At 45.6% G+C, this 22,944-nt stretch overlaps 1 protein-coding gene and 1 long non-coding RNA gene across 2 annotated transcripts in view; one reads left to right on the forward strand and one right to left on the reverse strand.

The window, feature by feature from the left end:
• LOC119032109 overlaps window positions 1-16,537 on the reverse strand; it is a 32,792-nt gene extending 16,255 nt beyond the window's left edge. The window contains exon 1 of the long non-coding RNA XR_005078778.1: window positions 15,893-16,537. This is a non-coding gene — a long non-coding RNA (uncharacterized LOC119032109). The remainder of the gene's footprint in view (window positions 1-15,892) is intronic.
• Window positions 10,450-21,845, forward strand: LOC119032108 (E3 ubiquitin-protein ligase TRIM21-like). Its single transcript, XM_037120905.1, has 3 exons — window positions 10,450-10,754; window positions 18,223-18,692; window positions 18,931-21,845. The coding sequence occupies exon 3, from the start codon at window positions 18,933-18,935 to the stop codon at window positions 20,535-20,537; it is 1,605 nt and encodes a 534-aa protein (XP_036976800.1). The 5' UTR covers window positions 10,450-10,754; window positions 18,223-18,692; window positions 18,931-18,932; the 3' UTR covers window positions 20,538-21,845.
• The last annotated feature ends 1,099 nt before the right edge of the window (window positions 21,846-22,944 follow it).

Here is a 22,944-nt window from a genome sequence, read left to right on the forward strand (position 1 = left end):
CCCTCCACTGCTGTATTATTATTGAGCTGTAAAGTCTGCTACCACTGCACCTAAACTGATTGGAGTTGTAACGCGTTTAGGAGACAGGGGAGTGTGATGAAGTGGTTTTATAATCCAAAATATGCTGTATTTTTTTCCCCCCCTTTTCAAAGTTTTACCCTCTATTCACTGAGATCTCTGTTGTTCATGAGCTGAAGGGGAGGAAGAGATTGAGTTTCGTCAGGTAGTGAAACAGTGTTCCCAGTGGGCCCAGTGAGCAATATGTAGAAGAACGAGGGACAACACTGAATGAAACGTTAGGTAATTCATTTTTTCAGGTCAACGTGTATCCAGAGACAGGTGTAACACAGGGCTCAATCTCTTGCTACTTGTTGCAGCCACTCAGTCCCAAATGTTTCAAGCATCATCAGGGAGCATCCAGGACTACTACAGTACCTATGTGGCCTACATAAGCATACAACACTATCAGCAAGAACACTGGCTATCTATGTGCAGTTAAAAGAGTTATTTTTGAATACCCACTGAGTGGGATTCCAACTGAGACCAGCTGGGTAAGTCATAAAATTAAAATGATTTTTTTGATGGAGGAGTGCTGAGGTTGAATTGAGTCTCACAGCCTGAGATAACGAGCTGCTGTGCAGTGCGGCGGTACCCCGGGCTGCGACGGGCCGACAGTTTGGTCCACGCTAGCAAAAGATTTCAGGTGGGATAAGGACGCAGACTCCGACCGACGTCAACTTAACGTTATGAAAGAAAGACTCGTGTTGCATATAAAGCAATTGCTCTCATCACCCATTACAAGCAGCATCGGGGAGTAATGCCATGATGCAGGAGTTCACTTTGCTTTGCTCGACTACAGTTCTAAACGGTGGGCCCGCCACAGTCTAGGTAATTAATGGGACACAGTAAAACAATTGAAGACCTTTAAGGCAAAACGCTCAATACATGTGCAAGTTAAGTATTTTTTTGTTGCTGTGGCCAGATGATAGAAAAACACAGATTGGTTTAGGGTCTCAGGGATGTTCCCAGAGAGGTGGACTGTCAGCTCACCTGTGAAAATCAGTCAATATTTGATCATTTGAATATGATAAAATTGGATTATGATTGAATCTGAATCATCATAAGTATTTATTATTGCTATTTATGAGTGGCATGTTAGTTTACTATATTTTATTTAAAGTTTCATATCACAAGCACATTGTCATTTGATCTTTTTTTTTTTTTGTGCTTTGAACTACTTTTTCTAAGTACCTTCACTTGTTCAAACTACATTCCTCGCTTGGCTAGCCTTGCTGTCGTTCAACCCCCCCCCCTCTGTCAAGTAACCGGCCGCTTGCAAAGCTCTGCCCTCAAAGTAGCTTCCCCAACACTGATTAAAAGACTCCCCTCTCTCTTTCTCTGCGGGCAGGTTTGACAGTGCTTAAAAATAGCTCTACATTGAAATGAAAAAAAAAAAAAAAAGGCCTCTATTCTAGAGCTCCGTCAAGCTGCTCTGTAATCCCATTCAGCACTGTCACTACAATGTGTCGCCACACTCAGTGGGCAGTGGAATAACAGGCCCCGCTCGCCCGTTACCCAGCATCACTACTGTAAACCCTGACAGCAATCTGTGACACAAGCTGACCACGATGACATCTGAAATGATCAAAAAGCCATTCAGGTAGTTAAACTGTGAAACGCTAAGGAACGACTGAAATCTCTCTGCGTGCATTTACGTCCAAAGTTGGGAATTGGAAGAACTTGGCGCGGCAGTTTGGTGATCATTTACATTGAGGACGCCTCCAGTCTGCGTTGAGGAGAACAAAAATCTGATTTAGGGAAATTTCCGGCCAAAGAGTGAACACTGCCTACAGGACATAGAGAACAGAACATGATGAAAAACATTATACAGCCGCTTGAGATCCCTAAAATGACAAGGGAAATCAAAATACGTTTAATTAAATGCGACGCACAAAGCGTATCAGCGCTGGGGAGCTCGAACAGAACAGTTGAGTCACAAATACACAGAGAGGATTAAAAAAAAAAAAAAAAAGGCTCTGGAGGTTCAAGTCTCCAGACGACTGTGACTCCCCAAAGCCCTCACACATCAGTGTAAATAAAGCCAAGAATAATTTGTCGACAACACGACGCGGGGAGGCATGTTGCACAAACCGCTTTGAGACGGAAGTGCTTTGAAGAACGGGGCTGAGCAAAAATATTTCGCCGCTCGTGAAAACCGTGAAGGATCCGCCTCTGACTTTCTCCAAAAGCGGAGTTCCACTGAAGCCCCCTCGAAACCGGAAATCATCTTTTTGAATTCACCCCCATGCATTATTCATGGCCTGGCTGCTGCCGCTGGCCTGCTCCTGTGCCATGGCCTATTTACAGAGCCACTCGCGAATCCATTAGCCGTGAACGCCGGAGTGCCAAGGCTCATCTATAAGCAGCTTCACAGGCACATGAATCCATTCATAACCTCTCAGACTGTAACAACAGCAGCAGGGCTTTTTTAAACCTGGCTGTCGCTAATTCGGGGTTCATGTCGATTATCCTGCCAGTGAGAAATGTGTGCAAAACGGAAACGGACAAAACAGACACAAAGTTATGAAAATCAGGAGAGGTATAGACTGAATTTATCGACTTTATAGCCACGCTAGTGCAATGTAGCTCGCTTAGTTCACAGACATCCATTTTTGCTTTTGAACTGTCTCTTGCACCATCAAAAAGTCAAGGTTTAAACTGGTCCAGTGTTTAGGCTTGGGAGTTGGTACCTGCAAAACTGACCACATTCCAATCAGCTTTAGCTCCTTCTTTGTGTGCAGTGATAATTAGGATAGGTCCAAGCTAAGCAAGCTAGCACGCTAACCTAAGAAGCGCTGAGACACTAACTAACAGGATTAACATTGTGCTTGCTTAAACTCAATAAAAGCATTTTACCCGCTAAACACATTACAAATGTCAATTTGACAAAGTTAGCACGTTAGCATTTCTCCCTCAGCACCAATCTGCCTAATGTTGTATTCATACAATGTCGACATAATCACAGACAACCCGGGTCACCAGACGATGAGTTGACGATGTTTTTGGCATTCTCCCGTCCAATATTTTGGTTTGGGACTGCATACCTGAAAAACTGACCACATTCCAATCAGCTTCAGCTGCTTCTTTGTGTGCAGTGCTAATTAGAATAGGTACAAGCTAAGCAAGCTAGCACGCTAACCTAAGAAGCACTAAGTGTGTAGTGCTAATTAGGCTAGGTAATCATGCTAACACGCTAACCTAAGACATAGTAACACACTAACCCAAAACAGGATTAACATTCTCTTGCTTAGAATCATAAAAAAAAAAATAAAAAAAAATGATGTGTTTAACACGTTAGCAATGTCATTGTGAGGATTCTAGCATGTTAGCACGTCAGCTCAAAGCACTGCTCCGCCTAAAGTTGTCTTCATACAATGTCGACATAATGGAAGGAACAAAAAAAACTCCTGTTATTCAGATATTTAGGAGAGTTCACAGAGAATTCAGCCTGTGTAGAGCTCTGAATAATAAGTGCATTCCATAAGCACTCCAAATTTGTGAACATTGGCGCTCGAAGTGATGCTTTACACATGCACCCGACACATCGCAGGTTCCTTAACAAACAAACTGTGTATAGTTCCTGTCAAATTAGGTGAATTCATTCTAAAAGTCTTAATAATTTCATGCACGCAGTCTTTCTACCGAGAGAGATATATCTTCGCTGTCCTGATTGGAGTAACTGACCTGAACAGTGATTGCTGTTCACATAATATAACCTGACTGTAGCCAGAAGAGCACAACTACCAGGATTTTGACCCTTTTCCTTACAGCACAGCTCAATTTGCCACTGAAACGAAGTGCAGCATTGCAACATTGAACATCAGCATGTGAGCAGTTGTTCACAGGGAGAGCATGCCGGGCCTCTGAGGAGACGAAGGGGACAACTGACTTCTAATCCTCAGGTTCAATGAAAAGCGCAACATCGGCTGGTTTGGGCAGAGCGAGGTCATTTGTCGGCGGCTGCTCTCTGGGCGCGTGATTGGTTGGCTCCGGGCCTTCGGAGCGCTCTCACGCTACACCCCGAGTCTTTGCTGAGCACTGCAAACCTGTAGGCTGCCGGATAGTTTCATCAAGCACGGTAAAGTTCGTACACTGCAAACAATACGACTACTCAACGGGCTGTGATGCAGGATTCGGTGGATAAGGATGAGTTACAGTTTTCACAGCTGCCCACCGTCGCCTTTTCTCTTCTGAAAAAACATCAGTATGAGTCCAGTAATAACTCCTGAGAGGACATTCATCACTGTAATTATTGGTAGGGGAATAATGATGTCCTCCAGGATATTAAGGGTTTAATAAGGCAGCCGGCAACATGTGCAGCGACGGACACGTTGCGCCCCAAAAAAGTGCACATGTACAAAAAACAACACTTGGAGTCAGACGGATAGAGGGGACGAAAGGATAAGATGGATCAGAGTTGATCCTTAGTCAGTCACAGTGAACTTAAGGTAAAATAGTAGTTGCTGGTCTGATAGTGCTGTGTGAAAAATGACTACGTTAATGCACAGAAGGTACATTTCTATCAGTAGTGAGCAAGCATTCATATTCTATATGCATGTACAGTATTAATACCACATTGTAAATATACTCTGTTACAAGTTATAATCAAGAAAATCTCCTCTACAATTTGTATTAATCACTCACTGTCATTGGTCATTGGTAGAGGTTGCACGAAGCCCATTTGACCCATGTGATTGTTATCCGATTATATACAGTATTATATGATTATTATCACTCATATATCGGTGCTGAAGCAGGATTTTGCTGTTGTAGTTTTTACTATCATGGAAAATGCGGCTTAACTATTTAGAACTGCTGCTAATGAGCTAAATAATCCATTGACTGTATGTTTTGTATGATTGGTCAGTTGGCAACCCTGCCCTCTGAAAGGAAAAAAACTACAGACTAAATCACACACTATGCGTACACACAACATACACATCGGTATATAGCCAGCCTATTCGGTTCACTGTCTCACAGGCAACATCCGGCCCAGCCCCCAAGTGGCTCAGCATACATGAAATCTGACAAAATATGAAAACTACACATATCTTGTATATGTACTCTTTTGTGCTCCCTCAAAGACACCAGCCACCTAAATACACTTCATTTTTTTCATCAAGGTCCGTGCATGTCGCAAAACATTGTAAGTGACTACGATGAACTTTCAGTTTTTGTTGATTCTAGCGGCCCCTTTGGACAAAAGCGGTACAACTCCAGTGCCTGCTATTGTAAAGATCTTTGAAAGCACCCATGCCAGAAACGTGCTATCAGAGGTGGATGGCGATGCTCATGGTCTTGTTTGCCGTTACAGGTCATTTATAATCAGCAGAGGAATCGCGACAGTGTTTCATTAACGCTAAAAAAGGTCCTTGTAGTCACTTTAAAGAACATGAGAATTTCTTTCTGGATGAGTCCCAGACACCCAGATCCACACCGAAAGTTAATGGGGGCTATTCTGGGCTTCCTGCATTGTCTGACAAGTTTTTATTTTAGTAATTAAGAATAATCAGAGAATATTATATTCTTTGGCAACACCCTGAGAAACACAAACCTCTCTGGACAAACATTCCAGTGGGGTCACATCAATATGACGGTGAAGTGCAGTCTGATTGCATCTTACGAGTTGATGTCTGATGGTTCGAAATGTGTCATTAGAAAAACCTTAAAAAAAAATGCCTGGTCCATCTGCATTTCCTGGTTTCAAAATCAAACAGACATTTCAGCTGTGAGAAGCTGTCAGCGCTTTTCATGCGCTGTCACGGCTGTACGCTTTTAAGAGCACAGCTGACAAATGGATAGAATAGAAGTAACCCTGTTCATTTCTGGAGCTCTGTCAGCTGAGAGCCCACGTATACGTCTGCTACAAAGGGAGTTTTAGCTGTGCACACATCACCCACCACCTTAAAAATAGACCCTGCCATTGCAAAACCACATCATTTTCGTACGTCTTCCCTCCAAGAGCTACTGCTACCTTTTTGTCGCCGCCTCGAGACAGAATTGAACACGGTGTTATGCTGAGTTGATTGATTCAGTACAGCCAGGGACAGGGGTGGTTGTGGAGTCTACGCTCTTTCACAGGGGAAGCTGACGTTACTTTCAATCAGTCCTTTCTTGGGCCGACAGTTTCCTGTGTTTTAAACGCAAACCTCTATCCACCAATACTTCCCGACGGTCTCCACCATCTGCTGTCTAACAAAGACGAAATTCAATCACAGTAATCTCCTGTTTTCTTTAATCCTGACATCGGTTCTGCAGTAGTTCCCGCAGAAGCATCTGGAGGCTTCAGTAATGAAAGGCGTCCCCGGTCCAAACGCTCTCAGCGGCGTCCTCTCTTAACCTTTCCTCCCACATGGACTTCCTCCACCTCTCACTGAGTCATCCTGCCACTGATTGTTGGCTTACAGCGTTCCGCCGTCAATGACGGAGGTTTCCACCTCTTACATCACATCTGTTTGTCAGATGGTAACAAAAGAGGCGCTTCTGTCCTCGCCCAATTCCTTTTTATCTTTATTTTTTTTCCCACAACAGACTGTCTCGTACTTTTATAATTCTGCCATCTTTGTCGACCCTTTTACCTGGCATAAGATATGGAGGGCTGCGGCTGTTAATCCATGAACGTATCATCTTTTATTACATTCATCGCCTAAATGTGGAAATGAACTACAATTATTTAAGTGCACTAAATCCGGCTGTATGACCTGTGCAAGACTTTACTGCAACAATAATCTTGTCCATTTGGAAAAAGACAGGCAGGGCCAGAGGGCGGATTTCAGCCACCATGATGGGTCAGCCTGTCCTCATCAGAGAAACAATATAGGTTGAAAATGAAAGCAGCTTTTTTTGGTAAGTAGCGACCTCTAGTGGTCAGTATTTTTTAGTGTTGCAAAGGAGGAAGTGAGGAGTGGTAGAAGGAGTAAGAGTTTATGTAGGGAATGGATTGTTGGGTTAAACACACGTAGGACTTTCATACAGGAGACTAGAAACTAGAGGTCAAAGGTGAGTTGTTTTAACTTACATAGGTTGTAACTTACGTAGGTTACTTTGGTAGCAGAAGTAACATGGCAATTTTAACCCAAACCACAATATTTTCCTCAACCTAACCATGTAATCTTCTTACCCGAACTCAAGCAAACTGCGGCTTAACAGGGAAAGTCTCCTATCTGTACCGCTGTTACGCTGCAGCTGTCAACATTAGCTTTTTTTCAATTCTGACGATTGCATTCACGATTCAAAAATCGCTGGCAGCGTGCAAGGATCATCTTCCTGCAGAACGTTTATGTACCATGAGGTTATGTTTGCCCCCGAGATTACTTTTCCTGCATTAATCCAAAACCCAATTTTAACAAATCCCACAGGCCGTGTTTGCTGTGGTAGCCAGGGTAATGCTAACGACCAGGTTAGCCTACAGAAATAAGTCATCCCTGAAACACACATAGGTCACTGAACAGGTTCAGAACCGGTACGTCTGATGGGACTGTTAATAAATTGTTGTTGGAAAGTCAGAGTGCGTTAAAGAGGCACAAAACTACTACAAAGCGTGATCGGTCTCTTTCTCCTATGGACAGGGTGGGGGGGCTTTAAACCATCTGTGTCCCGTTGTCTCATACTCGGAGTTACAGCTACTTACAGATATTATTTCCCAATAAAATATTAAGTTGCTTCTTTGGCATTCATTTATTCCACTGAACTCACAGTGTATCCATGAATAATGTACAGTTAACCGCTGCCATTAGCCGGGGCTGTAAAATCTGTGACTACAATTGTACTCGTTACACAAATATGTGAAACTCCGCAGCAGTCCCCCCCCCACACACACACACACAGACACACACACATTGCAAAGTATCTAAGCTGACCCCTGCAAAAAAAATAAAACGCCACCTCAATGCCGCCTGCTGCTATTAATAGACACGTGACACATCAGTGAATGTGAAAGCGTTTGAGCGATCAAAGTCATTAGTGTCATCCTCCCTCGTCTTCATTTGTGGACCGTTTATAGAACGTCTTTGTGTCTCACCCGCGCAGATCGCGTGTCTCGGCCTTCTCTCACTTTTCATCCTCTGCGCAAAGAAGACACCGGCCGATGGGAGAGAGTCAGATAACAGGCTCTTTCAAGCCCACTTCCGACAGATATTTGAATCAAAGGAACATTTGACCGAAACACGTCTCTGTCTTAGAAGCTGCCACTGTGACACAACCACAGACCGCCTGACTGTCTGGCCATGAACTTCCAGTGCCTCCATAATGGACGCCTGAACAGTAGTGGACGGTTTGCTCTCATTTCTACCAACTGCGTTTTGTCACCGGAGGACCTCCATCCCCCTTTTGTGTCCTTCCATCACTCCTGTATCTAAAATGGTGGTGATTTTGAAGCCGGACAGCGGCGGAGGGTTGTTGTTGAACAGCGCAGACAGCAGAGTGGAATGAGACGCTCAGACGGAGGCTCACCTCAGCACGGAGCCGAGAATCACGCCATTTCCTGCTTTCACGGGCTCGTCTGTGTTCGGGGAAAACAACGGTCGATATGATAACATAACTCCATTAGCGACAGTCAACAGAACCTGGACATAACACTGTGCATAGACACACAGAAAATGTGCACGTGTAAGCAACAGATGTGTTTCGCTGTGAAATGAGCCAGAACTACGCCGACGGCTGAACAAACAAGCGCAGGCCGGCAGAGGCTGTGACATCACCGGCGGGTTTCCAAGGGAGCACGTCAAGGGTCAAGGATCGCTGCCATTTCGAGATTAGCGCGGAGGCGGAAAAATTATGTGAGCCGATCGGGATGGCGAGAGGAAGACAGGGAGGAGCTGAGGTGGGATGAGCGGGCGGCTGGGAGTGATTTGCCGTGGCACCTGTCAATCGAGCCAAAACGCTGCAGAAGCATACCACTTCATGTGCGCTACGCAAGCCACACACAGAACAAAAACGTGTTATCTGTTGTATGTCATTTGAGTCTTAAAGTCATAATTTCTCCTGCAGCTGTGGTTTGCAAAAATTACTATTTCTATTACCTTGGTTAGTGAACAGTGATCAGTGATCAGCCCCTGCTGATTTCAAATATACGGTTTTCCTTCAACTTTTATTGGTTCACCTGCGTTTCACACCCGTGTTGTCTGACCTGTGTTGCTGCCCGTGTCCTTCAAGTCCTCGTGTTTTCTTTTTCACTTTTAAGGACTACATCTTAAGTTAATTAAATCTCGTCTTTTGCTCTTACGACCTCGCCTTTCTCTTTGTCTCCTTTTTTAGACGAACAGTAGCACATCCGCTGTCTAATTTGCTCCCTACGCGACAGAAATGAAAAAATAACAAGTGTAGTTTAAGAGGGAAGTTGTGCAGTGTTGTGTATGACAACAGATTATCTGCCCACTCAGCGCTTCTGTGCAGCGCCTCCGATGGTTTCTTGGCGACTCGGCGGCACTCCAGGTAGTCCCTGCACACTGCACACTGAGTTTTACTAGAAATAGTGTCAATGCCTAAGATCCGATATGGTATTCCTTTAAAAGACCATCGTGGGAACGTTGTGCAACTGTGAACGGTCTCTTTAGGAGTGAATCCCCTCAATCGTCAAGCGTCAAGCGCCGCATCCTCAGCCGAGCTGGAACGTGAGCTAGCTTAGTTAGCCAGCCTCTCGTCCGTGAGTGGATGGCACCCTCCTCCCTCTGTGCTGCGACACAGTTGGCGGCTGCAACCGCTCGCAGCAATATCTGCGGATTATCTTGAGTAACTGGGTCATGACATCTGAAAGCAAACACTTGGATAAACAGCGGTACGGATGAGAGGAAAAATACAGATTTGAATTTTTGGGCACAGTTAATTACGGCTCATCGCTTATTGTAGTTGAAAGTGACAGTACGCTCTTTTCAGCCGGACTTCAAGGTCTCAGCGAAGATCAGCGGATGACGTTTCCTGTTTGGAGGCGGGACTAAACTGTAAATATAAACAATGTGCTCCTGTATTTATAGCAAAGGAGTAGCACCTAAAGGGGCCCACATGCCAGTCCTCGAGTTTTTTTTTTTTAGTCCGGGTCAGGAACGGAGCGTAACCAGATCGAGCGGAGACCAACAGAGGTGTCTGATAAGGCGCTGAGGAGTCAGCAGATTGTCGGCCACACAGACAGGCAGGCTGGCAACCAGAGGAGGCAGCGCTTCAAAATCTCTGAGTCATCGCCTGGCTTCCTTTGATTGCTGCCCCCTCCTTCCTTCACCGGCATCAACACCGACACCACCACCCTCCCACCCTCCCTCCCTCCCTCCTCTCTCTGTTGTTTCAGCCATCAGTCTCAGTGACAGCACATGCAAATAGAGCTGTTAGGAGTCGGGGCGGCAGCCGTACAGAGAGGCTAAGTGGGAGAAACCTTCAGCCGCCACAAGTACAGGAGGGGAACAGTGAAGACTCAGACAATCGAGGAAGTTCATTAGTGGGCAGAGAGTGGGCAGCAGCAGCAGCAGAGAGGCTTGAGAGAACAAAGTGGGGATTTCGACAGGAGCAGGTCTCGTATCTGTGGTAGTGTGACAGAACAGTCCTCTGTAGGCGGAGGAAGCGCATACGACAAAATCCCCAGAGCTGAATATGAGTCAGGCCAGTGGAGAAAAAGTCACCACGAGCCATTTTCGGCGGGTTCAGATTATTCGCTGGATAACGGCGCCGAAATAATGAGGTGGTCCAGGCGGTGGGGGTCTGTGCAGGTGAGATAACATAATCCCGATCACCATCACAATGTGACGAAAAGATGTCAGCGAGTCAAACACCGAAGGAATCAGTTTTCACAAGTTATGTGAAAGTGATTCCACTTCCACTTTTATAGCAGCACGCTGCACTCTGGGACTGAAAGAAAGGAGAAAGACGGTAACAGGAGAAAGACAAAAGGAAAGTTGTTTATTTAGACTAATATTTCCCCTTCCAACCTACTTCAAAGATGGTTCATGTGAACAGAATCAACCTAGCTGGAGTAACCTGAGCAAGAATGGTGAAATTGTGATAAAATATGTAAAAAGTCGAAGTTTACATTCTTCAGCGTCAAAAAACACATTATTTTTCTCATAATCTCCACTGCTGCTGCGTCTTTTTTCACCCTCGGTCAGTTGGCCCTTTAAATTGCCTGTCTTTTTAAGGTCCCCTTCACGAAAACCCAGTCTGCTCTGATTGGTCGGCTCTCACAGGCCTGAGTAGGCACAAGCCACCATGTTTCTGCCTAAGCTCCGTCGGTGTTTCTGCAGCCGTGGCTGTGCTGGGGGCCTGGTAGAGGGCAGTGACTATATACCTGTGATATCAAAACCACACAGAAGTCGTGCAGTTGTAAATATAGACTGCACGTATCAAAAAAAAAACACATGGAAATCTAATTTTCTACAATATTGTACACTGACCGTTACATTTTGTACAGCCACTCGTGGTCCCCAGGGGATGAATTGTATTACACCTCATAATCCTGTGATTATGTGACATGAGGTTGATATTTGGATGAAAAACGAATGACATTCCCATGAGCCTCGGCTATTCCTTGGGTTTCACGCTGACAAACATCACACCTGCTCCTCATCAGCGTGCTTGCATTCTCATTGTATGCATGTTAGAATGCTAATATTAGCAATTAGCGTGCATGGCAGTACTACATTTGCAGCTTTATTGAAGTGCAATGTTAAATTGTGTAGCCACGTATAGGCTATGCAATACATCAAATTAACATAAGCTAACATTAGCATTCAAATTAGCAGTGTTTCTGGCCCTACCTTGCGAGGCCCGTGATAGACGTTGATAGACAGATGCTTCGTCCAATCAGCTGCCAAGTAAGTTTTTTGAAGTGCCTGCCCTTTTCCAAGCAGTTTTCTAACAGCGCCTTTCCAGATGGTTCTGACTAACAAACCATCTGGCGCCTCAGGTTATCTCCAACCACCGAGCGAATGAAATTCCACTATTCGCTCCAAGTTTCGGTGCGTCTTCACGTGAAACAGCTGCCTGCTGTTGCAAGACACGAGGTTGATTGTAAGTGGTGGGAGTGAAGCGAATATTTAAGTTGCCCACAAAAGGTGAAACAATGAGCATTAAGATTTGAAAACCTTGTTGCGTGCACCACCTTGGAAATGCTTTTCCTCAGCTAGACTGCTGATGAGATTTAAAGAACTCTAATTGGGTCCTTGGCCGGCGCCTGCTGCAGCATCTCACACATAAAAACAGACACATGGCACCCACACAGAATCTGTAATCTGATGATGATAAATGCCTCGAGGAAACAGAGAGAAATGTCAAAGAAGAGCAGGACAACGGGACAGAAGAGACACCGAGAAACAAATCGGAGTCGCAGTGCATCCCCAGCTTCCTTCAAAGGGTCAAAGGTCATCAAACTAGACAGGCCCCTGGATGTGGACGTGCAGACCCACGGCACTTACTGTCCGAGGCCTCTGTTAAAAATGCTGTGGCGGTGAAACTGTATCCGAACAAACTGTGCTGTGTTACGCCACCGTTAGATCGGCTTTTGTTTTTTATGGCGATGCAAAGCTAAATGAGGGAAACCTGAGAGAGGGCCCGGGAGTCTATTAACGAAACAGAGAGGGGACAATGTATTAAAAGAATCTGTCTTTGGTTTTGTTTCTGGGTCAGGGGGAGAATGACAGATGTAGAACTCAACACACAGGCCTGAGGCGCACAGTTCAAACCACTGATCATCGAGTCTCAATCCAAGTTCGAAAGGCGATGTGACCAACTCTTAAATATGGAGGGTTTTTAGCCATTGTCCAGTGAATTATCTCAAGTCTATGAGATGAATTGGGACAGAAAAAGCCAAGATGAAATGGGGACTCCATCTTGTGCCATCATACATTCACAACTGTAATTTCTTACCAAGTTGGGCCTCAACTTACTGTGGTGTTGGTGCTATTAGCAAATGTTAGCATGACAATAATGGTAAACATTATTTTCAGCATTCAAACGCTGTCCGGGTAGGTTCATTAGCATCCTGAGCACTTAGCATTTAATCATGCTGGAGGCGCTAGCATAACTAGTCTCTTAGTTGTGTTAAGCTATGAGCCAACATGGTCCATCAGGTGGTTAATTAAAGATACAAAATATATAAAATGGGGCCACCTGTCGAATTCACGTTCAAAACAAACAGCTGACAGCAAACTCTAGCTGCCGTTAGCTAGTTAGCTTGGTTAGCCATGCATTTAGGTGTCAGGGCAGGGAACTCAGAGCGCTTGAGGGGTGTTGTTGCTCGTACCAGTAGCACGGGAACTACGAACAGGGTCGGGCCACGGCTAGCTGATTAGCATGCTAGCTCGACAAGTCCTTAATAGAATTGAAAGTCAGAAAACAAAAGAAGTGCTTCTTGGTTAGCTGGATTTGACCGAAGCTTACACATAAAACTCCATCACAGAATGGCATCGTACGTTTGTTTTTTTTTGTTTGTTTTTTTACCAGTCAGTGGTAATAAAAACACAATCCACCGCCACTCTTTACCAACAAGCTGTCAGCCGTGTCTGATTTCCGAACCAACTCGCATGCAAATTTAAACGTTGGGGCGTTTACATGATCTTTTTCCACCGTGAGCTCTTTTGCAGTCAAACGCTGTTTGAGCGAAGCTGCTGATACGAGCGGAATGTCAGAGCACAACAAGCTCCCGTTTGTCCATCAGCAGCCGAGCGCCGACGTCTGAGCGACAAAACCATCCCGTCAGCTGCCTCGGCTAATGTCAGCTCAAAATGTCACATTCAAACGATAAACGTCTTCCGTGCTTGTGAGCAGATGGTCCTCGGGCAATGCATATGTTTCCCTGAATGGATATACCTGCTTGTGTTGGCTACTAACCATACTGTCTGCTGTGAGCGATCAGTATTTTTTCATCCAAATTAAAAGATCTATATGCACCATAGCCCCAGACAAAAAAAAAAAAAAAAACACCCAGGAAGGGACTGCCCTGAGCGGCGTCACATCTGTATTTAAGGCGTGAGAGAACACTTTGTGATCGGAGAGCGAGGCGGGCGACAGAGAGGCGGCAGCTGTACTTATAGGGGTTCCCCAAAGCAATTCCTCTTTCTATAAATAGCTGCAGCTCTGCCGACCTGGACAAGTGGAAAAAAATCATCACTATCCAAGGCATGCATTCACATGTAGAGAGAGAGGGGAGGGAGGGAGGCGAAGACTTATCATTGCCTGCATTTAGCTCTTGTTAGCATATTGTGAATCTAATCAGACTGAAGCTCACACGGTGGTTTTGAGGTGTCCGGCGACAAGCATCCACAACCATACCACGACCGTGAAATGACCTAAACCCTAAAGAGAACCTCCGCCGACAATGATTGTAAGAAAAAACAAAAACAAAAACAAAAACAAACAAAAAAAAGGCTTTCGCGCTTTCCTAATTCACGCGTCACACTTTCCTTATCTGTGACCCAGATGTCGGGTAAGGAGGAGAAGGGAGCGTGGGGAAGGGGGGGACGGAGTGCAAAGAGCCAGTTATGTGGACAGCACCGCCCCGAGGGTCTGCTTAGGTTCGCCCCCCCCCGATAATGTGTTCACGTCTGTGCTGTCGAGGCGCAGGCGGTGGTGGTGGAGGGGGGAAAAAAAGAAAAAAGAAAAAAAGAAAATCATAATAAAAAGACAACTAAATGCTCGGCTAATCCTGCTGTGAATGAGAGCGGCTCGCTGCAGCAGTTCTTTTATGCTCTGTCGATTCCACAGGGGGATAAACGCAACGCTGAGCCAGCACCCAGCGCAACCTCACCAACCCCGCTGCACTGCAAGCACTGCAGATTACCTCATTTTATGTCTGTTAACCCATTTAAGCCTACCGGCGAATACAGCTGCCAACGCGGGCAGAAGGGCTTTTCGGGTGACGTAACGCACCCTCTGTCGGCCACGCTGGGCGTTCTTCAGTCTATGTCTGTGTGTCTCCAACAGGTAAAGGTACAAAAAACGAAAATAAATAATGATATTTTGGATATGGATATGGATGGGACACAATGTCTAGTCAAGTTTCCATCCAGACTTCCAGAAAATCCCCAAATGAAAATGCTAATTGGTACATGTTCAGTTTGGTGCATGAAGATAAGACAGTCGGTGGCTCTTGTGCTTTAGTCGGCTGCCATTAAAGGTGCAGTATGTGAGCGATTGTCGAATTCATACTCCAAACACATAGTGGGTAGCATATCACCAGAGTAACGACTAGCTCAGTTAGCCGTCTCTCATGGAAGCGTTGGTGTTTACACCGCTAGCATTGGTGCAAAGAGGGTTAGCACCAAGTCTGCTCACATACACGCGGCGTAAATATGACTTCATCACAGAGTCTAGGTGGACGCCAATCTGTTGAGACCGCGTGGTTAGCATGCTAATTTCTGTCGACAACCTTTGCAACCGAGGGCACAGAAGTGTTTTTGACGCAACGTTTCTTCCCATTCTGTCGGTAAATACTCACTGGGTGTATATAAACTAAATACACCGACTCAGGATCCGTAGAACCGCCCACACACGTCATGTTTTTAGGTCACTGTTGTATGTGTCTAGCTTCCTCCGCCATTAAATAACCTTGTGCCATTTCACACCATGACTGACGCCCTTGAATGTCAAATGAAAGCAGATCTTTTTTTCTTTTTTTTTTCCAATGTGGCAAGGCACTATTAGGTCTGTACTATTTAACAGAACAACTCATGCGCTTCCGCCATCTAGAACAGTACATCTGCTGAAATATTAATAAGTCTCCTCTAATAAATAAATAAATAAATAAAAAACCCTCCGGTGGGAGAAAAAACACACACTGCTTTCCTCGTGCAGAGCAAAAGCAACGTGTGTGAATGTGTGTGCTGATGGAAATGTGGCCGCACGTTTAACTGACCTCTTTTATATGGTGTAACACAGTGCTCGGTGTCCACTGATGCAAAGCATCACCGTGGAGTCAGGCCCGGCAACATCAGTCTGACGGCCCCGTTGCCAGGACGATGCCAAGGGGGAGGAGTCTGGGGGTAAAGGACGATGGCAGACAGATTACATAATGACAAACGCACCGTGAGGTGTTTCCCATTGCTGCGTCCTTCTTTTTTTCTTTTTTTTTTTTTTTGTCCTTTCTCTCGTTTTCTCCTCTCTCTGCTCGCCCATCCCCTCCTTTTAAACACTCTCCCCATCTTTCCCTCCCTCCTTCTCGCTGTCTTTGCTTTCCTTCTTACGGGTTCGTTTGCCGCTTCCCTTTCCTCTTCCTTTTTTTTTTTTTTTTACTTTTCCCCTTCAGACCCCCTCTTCCAAGGCTTTTTTTTTTTCTTCTTCCCCCTCCAGCTCCCTCTCCCTTCCAGTATACTTGTTCACTCCCTTCCCCGGTATCCTCCCTGCTCAGTATCCTCCATCCGCCCCTCCCTGTTCCTCCCAGGCCTTGAAGGAAAGCCAGCCAGTCGTCGGGATGATGTATCCTAGCAACAGTGACATTCCACCCATTCAGCGTCAGGATGAAACAAATTAAAATTACTTTTTTTTTGGACGAAGAGGAGAGAGATTGTGATTGGACGAGGTGGATGGGGGAGAGGAGGGGCGAAAAAAGGGAGCTGGGGGGGGAGGGGGTTCTACTCATCAGCAGATACCAGACGTTTTTTTGCGAAAATTGTACCTATAATCACAGAACAATCACGTCGATATCAAACGCCAACGGCCCTGAATGGATTTGGCGACAGCTGCGCTCTCACAAGAGACATATATAGTGTAGTCAATGCATCAGTTCGCGCTTCCACAACAAAAACATGCAGAGAAGGCACTAGGACAATGTGGACACAGAACATTCACCGCGAGTTTGATGGATATGTTATTTATCTTGTGGAAAGCGATGTTAGCGCTCTCGCTCACCGATGCACCAAAGCAAAATCCACTTTTGTCTCCTTAATTTCTAACGGCAGCAGCAGAACCACTGGATCCAATGTGGATTCGGTATCTTGGGACGGAAGCTCGCTGTGACCTCGAGCACAACGCCACAGCAGTATTACCTAGCAAATACGGCCTCCTCGACGTTAAAGGGGCAACGCGTAAGATGCGGCCACCTGTCGAGCTGTGTGCTGCTAGTAAGCTAGTTAGCTCAGTTAGCAGTGCGGCCTGGATTGCGGCAGCGGTTCACTGCAGTGACGGACACAGTTTTTTATTCATTCACAATCATAATGATGTTTTTTTTACAGGAGAAATAGTTGCTTTTATTCCGCACCTTTCTACAGGCTCCACAGATGTGTTATTTTTGAAAATAAATAAATAAATAAAATTGTCGACATAATAACTTTATAATGATCTTTATGTACTTTGATGTCCGCCGGGTGTTTCCAGGTTTTTTGCACAGCCGCTGCACCGCTGAGTGCTTTTATCAAGCGGAGAAGCTCAAACAAAAGGGGACTGTATAATTTATAACTTGCCTCACGGCGAGAGCTTTTCAAACGTGAAGCGACTTCACAGCTGAAACAGAAATGACCGACACTGAAAGTTTCACGCGCGTGAGCCCTCCTAATGACTTCCTACCTATGATTGTTATTATTATTTTTGCTAACTTGCTGCTAACTTGCTCTTATGTCACCTGGCTGTTGCAGATGGTCTGTGCTTTGCATGGCTTGAATATATATGGACATACTGTATTTACTAGTGTTTTATTAATAATGCAGCAACGTCGCTTTTCTGTTCAACTTCATGCAGTTTCGTCTCATGACGTCATGCTGCACGGCTGACACGTGTCATGACATTTACCAACGTATTTAAACTATTTCTATTGACACCTCATTACTGTTGTCGCTAACTTCTCCTGTTATATTAATGTATGTCTTATTACAGAAACAGTGCAAAAACACAATAAGCATGCAGTTATTTACAATAACAGCATTAGTCTGATTGTCTGATGCTTTAAATTACACGGCTGCGTGTTCTGAATAGTGGATGTGGTCATTGTGTCGCTGCTTCCTGTTGCTCGGATGAATCAGGCGCCAACTTGTTCACCGCTTTTTATCATTCCGGTGTCTTATCTTCTCATGTTTGTATTTCTATACCTGTTACCTCATTGGATTCAGCGCATGTCGCCACGGTGTTGCCAGGACTACGGCTACCCTAGCCAGCTGGTGCCAAATGCAAAATGTGGTCCTATGAAATGTGCCAAAGCGAGAGACATTCATGAAGTCACAGCTAAAGGCTGTCAGTTGAGTCTCGCCTTTGCAGTGCACCCTTACATGGAGGTGCCGTTTGTTTGGCGGCACAAGTGTGCAGAAGTGCAGCCGGAGAGAGGTAGACTGACTGACAGGCACTCGGCCAGCATGGAGGCGGAAGATATGCAGATAAGAAGGAGCAAAAGCGAAAGAGGAGCAAAGTTAAGCGAGCTGTGAAAACAGGGAAACGTTCGCGGAGTAAGGCAGGTTTATTAGAGGAGAGAAAGATGGCTGTAGATTAAATGCATCGACGGCAGGAGACCACCTGTTGTGTTGACGCGGCGAACCAGGAAATAGACCGGGAAAAAATGAATAAAAATGAATATTTGAGTGTCACACGACTTGAAGGGAAACCGGGAGAATAACACTGGGAGTCAGTAGAGAGCGGCCTTCTCGGCAAGCCTCCATTAACCTCTGCTGAAATATTAGATTCGGTTCAACAAAGACCTCATCACTACAGCAAAATCTTCTCCAAACACACTAGTAAGTAATATTAATATTTACTATTAATAATAATGATTATTAATAATGATAATCGACTGTGTAAACAACTTTATCGATACGTAATTTATCTGTATCTAAACAGGAAGCTCCTTTGCATGTCAAAGTTCTGAATCGCTTGGTAACTCAAAATCAACGTTGCTGATTTTTCACTATAAAAATGTTGTAAAAGTGCCAACGTGTCTCTGAAGTCATTTCACACTTTCACTTTTGTTTTTAGACATGGCCGCAGCCAGCAGTCTCCTCTCTGAAGATCACTTTCTGTGCTCCATCTGCCTGGACGTGTTCGCTGAGCCAGTCACTGTACCGTGTGGGCACAACTTCTGCAAGAGCTGCATCACGGAACACTGGGACATTAGCGTCCGGTGTGAATGTCCCATGTGCAAAAAGCAGTTCTGCAGCAGACCTGAGCTGCACGTCAACACCGTCGTATCTGAGATGGCTGCAGGTGTGAAGGAGCTCTCCGGCGGCTCGGAGAGGCCGGGAGCCCAACCAGGAGATGTTCCGTGTGACGTCTGCGCCGAAACCAAACGGGACGCCCTGAAGTCCTGCCTGGTGTGTTTGGCCTCCTACTGTGAGACTCACCTGGAGCCTCATCGCAGAGTCGCAGGCCTGAGAAGACACAAGCTGATCGATCCTGTGGAGAACCTGGAAGGCCGGGTGTGTACGAAGCACGAGAGACCTCTGGAGATGTTCTGTAAAACTGACCGGATGTGTGTGTGTCAGGTGTGCGCTGTGACGGATCACAAGCCTCACCACGTTGTGCCTCTGGAAGAAGAATATGGCGGGAGGATGGCTGAGCTGGGAGCGACAGAGGCTGAGGTTCGGCAGATGATCCAGGAGAGGCGACTGAAGATTGAGCAGATCGAGCAGTCAGTGAAGCTCAGCAGGGAAGATGCGGATAGACGGACAGCGGAGAGTGTTCAGGCCTTCGCTGCTCTGATCCAGTCTGTTCAGAGGAGTCTGGCTGAGCGCATTGACACGATTCAAGAGGAGCAGAAAACTACAGAAGCGCAGGCTGAAGGTTTCGTCAGAGAGCTGGAAGAGGAAATCCTGAAGCTGACGAAGAGAAGCGCCGAGCTGCAGCAGCTCTCACGCAGCGGAGACCACCTCCAGTTCCTCCGAAGCTTCCCATCCTTGAACCCTGCTCCACCCACCAAGGACTGGAAGAAAATCAGAGTCCACTCATCCTGCGGGCGGACTGCATGGAAAGCTGCGGCTCAGCTGGAGGAGACACTCAGTAAAGAGCTGAAGAAGCTGTGTGCCGACGCCGAGCTAAAGAGGGTCCGGCGGTACGCCGTGGACGTGACTCTCGACCCCGATACCGCAAACCCCTATCTCATCCTGTCCGAGGACGGGAAAAGAGTCAAGTGCGGCGATGTCCGGAAGAACGTTCCAGACAACGGCGGGAGATTTTCCTCCTGCGCAGTCCTGGGGAAGCAGAGTTTCTCTTCGGGGAGATTTTACTACGAGGTGCAAGTTAAAGGGAAAACTAAATGGGATTTGGGGGTGGCAGGAGAGTCAGTCAGCAGGAAGGGAGAGAACACGCTGTGCCCCGAGAATGGCTACTGGGCCATATGGTTAAGAAATGAAAACGAATACAGGGCTCTCGCTGGTCCCTCCGTCCGCCTCCTCCTGAAGTCCAAACCCAAGCGGGTGGGGGTGTTTGTGGATTACGAGGAGGGTCTGGTCTTCTTTTACGATGTAGATGCAGCGGAGCCGATCTTCTCCTTCACCGGCTGCAACTTTACTGGGAAACTCTATCCGTACTTCAGTCCATGTCCCAGCGATGGTGGGAAAAACTCCCGCTCGCTGGTCCTCTCTTGAGGCTGTCAAACACCTTTTGGGGTTTTTTTTTGTTTTTGTTTTTTCCACAGACACTAGATGGCCCGGCAGAGTCATTACGCGCCGGACCGAACTCAAATCTCCATTCAGATGTTTACTGTCCCAGCGAATGCGGAAAAAGATGCTTGGGATCATCTTTAAGTTACTAAATGTGTAGTAATTTTGCTGTTTTAGCATTTTAGACAGTGAAGTTTATTGTAAGAGCGCCCTGTTGGAGTTTGTGCCCATTATATGTATATTATGTCCTCCCAGGTTGCCATACAACGTTTGTCCTCTGGGGTAAAAAATGACCCCCATCTGGTTTGACTGTTTTGTAAAGCATATAGTATGAATTGTCGATTCTGTGTTACACCTTTAGTCTTACTTCAGTCCATCCCGTTACCACCAGTTCCTCCCTCCGTTTTGGAATTTGGAACATTATTTTCGGACCATTTGACGACTGATAAAACATATTTTGACGGTGAGAGATTTAATGAAATGTTGGAATCACAAATATTAGAGAGCAATTTTATGGAGAGCCCTGAAAATTCAGTTCTGAAAAAGAAAATGGCTGAATGATGCAGAAATGTGACTTTAAATAACTATTTATTCACGACTTGAATGTCGAAAAATACAAATGTGGGATTTCAGTTCAGATAAATTGTAAAAAAACCCGGCCTTCACTTCCTATCTACTCTTCCTTCATCCTCTGAATCCCTCCCTACTGCCCTCACCCACCGGCTTTCATTCAACCATCTCTCCTCTTCATCCCTCCCTCCTGCCCTCCTCCGCCCGCTCCTTACTTCCCTCCGGTTCTTCTACCTCAGGTGCTGACCATCTTCTCCTACCTCCTGGCCTTTTCTCGCTTCCTTTCACCCTCTCTCCTCTCGCTTTCTCCCACCCTCCACAGCAGAGCCAGGGTGTTGATGGAAAGCTGCCGAGCTAAGTAGGGAAGGGACAGAGTAAGGGGGGGGTTGATATCAGATGTTTTGTCGTTATCTGAGATGGACAGGAAGGACTGTTCTGCCCTATCAACCTTCGTCAACGTCCTTGGCCGAGGAAGAGACACTGGGGATTGTCTGGCCGGTGGATTCAGACAGCTGTCTGGATGGACTCGGGCTGCTCGAGCTCATTTGGACGCTACTTTCAAAGGCTTGTGGGGAGATTCAAGAACAGCGGATGTTATTCCTGGCTTTCCTAAAAATAAGATGTAAAGATTTCAGAAGTTGTTGTTTTCATGTTGTTTTTTTTTTTTTGAGTGTCCCATCTTCCGAAATGATCTCTCTCGTCCTTCGTACCGGCCTGTAATGATTAAAGTTGTCACTGCATCAAAATGCTTTGAGAGGAGAAGCCCTGTGTCCCTTTCTTATCTTATTTAACTGCAGCACAATCACAGTCTTTTACCTCTTCTTACCGGAACAGTGGGGGGTCAGGTGTACTGCTCAAGGGCCGATCCATGGATATGAATCTGCAGCAGTCCAGCTTCAACTCTCTGTGACCTCCAGGCTACATAGAAACTGTCAGATTGTTCAGGGGGAAAAAAAAAATTTTTAAAAAATGGCAAACCTGACTCAGCGTCTCACAGCTGGATGTCTGTGGTTCAGGAAATCATAGTGACGGGTCTGATCAGCTCCAGAAGACTCTTCAGCTCCCTCTAATGGTGGCTAAGGGTACTTACAGTAAACAAATGATCACCTTTTAGTGTTTTCATCCCTTTAACCCTCATTGGATAAAAGGTTTTTTCATTTTTTTTCATTGCACAAACCAAAGAATTTCTTTTATTTGGCTGCCTCTAGCCTCTGATGGTTGAAACATAATTAAAGGCGTCAAATACCCGCATTTTCATACTATTTTAATCAACTATTTTCAGCCTCTGCAAAAAACGAATGAATTGAAAGAGCTTGAAAATGTAGGTTTTAGTTTTAAGAATCTAAATGGCAGCTGGTACAAGGCTTTCCTGGTGTTTGCACATCATCTGCAGCTGCACCCACAGGATGGAACCAAAAGGGGGGAAACGAATGCAAGACTCGCTTTGTTTTTAACGTTACGTGGTGTTGTACGGCACGCACGTGATCTCATCCCATCGGAGTTTAAGGTGGTCGGCTTTGGCCAGAAATCTTAAACATGAAATTAAAGTGAAAGCTTAAAAAAAATCTTCAATTTCTTTTGGAAAGGAAAAATCTTGTTGGACCATTTCATTCAGTGCGATGGCAACCAAATTAACAGCTCCAAACCAACAACACCTATATCAAATTTGAATCCGTGAATCTTTAACCGATTCTCTCTCACAAATTATGATTATATCCCATGTGTCAGGGCAGTCAACTGACCTTCATTTTGTCTTACTGCTATTCATTCGTTTCCCTCCGTATGGTTTTTCTGATTTTATTACGATTCCTTCCTCCAGTCC

This window comes from Acanthopagrus latus, chromosome 14, assembly GCF_904848185.1.
Source record: "Acanthopagrus latus isolate v.2019 chromosome 14, fAcaLat1.1, whole genome shotgun sequence".
NCBI classification, from domain to species: domain Eukaryota; kingdom Metazoa; phylum Chordata; class Actinopteri; order Spariformes; family Sparidae; genus Acanthopagrus; species Acanthopagrus latus.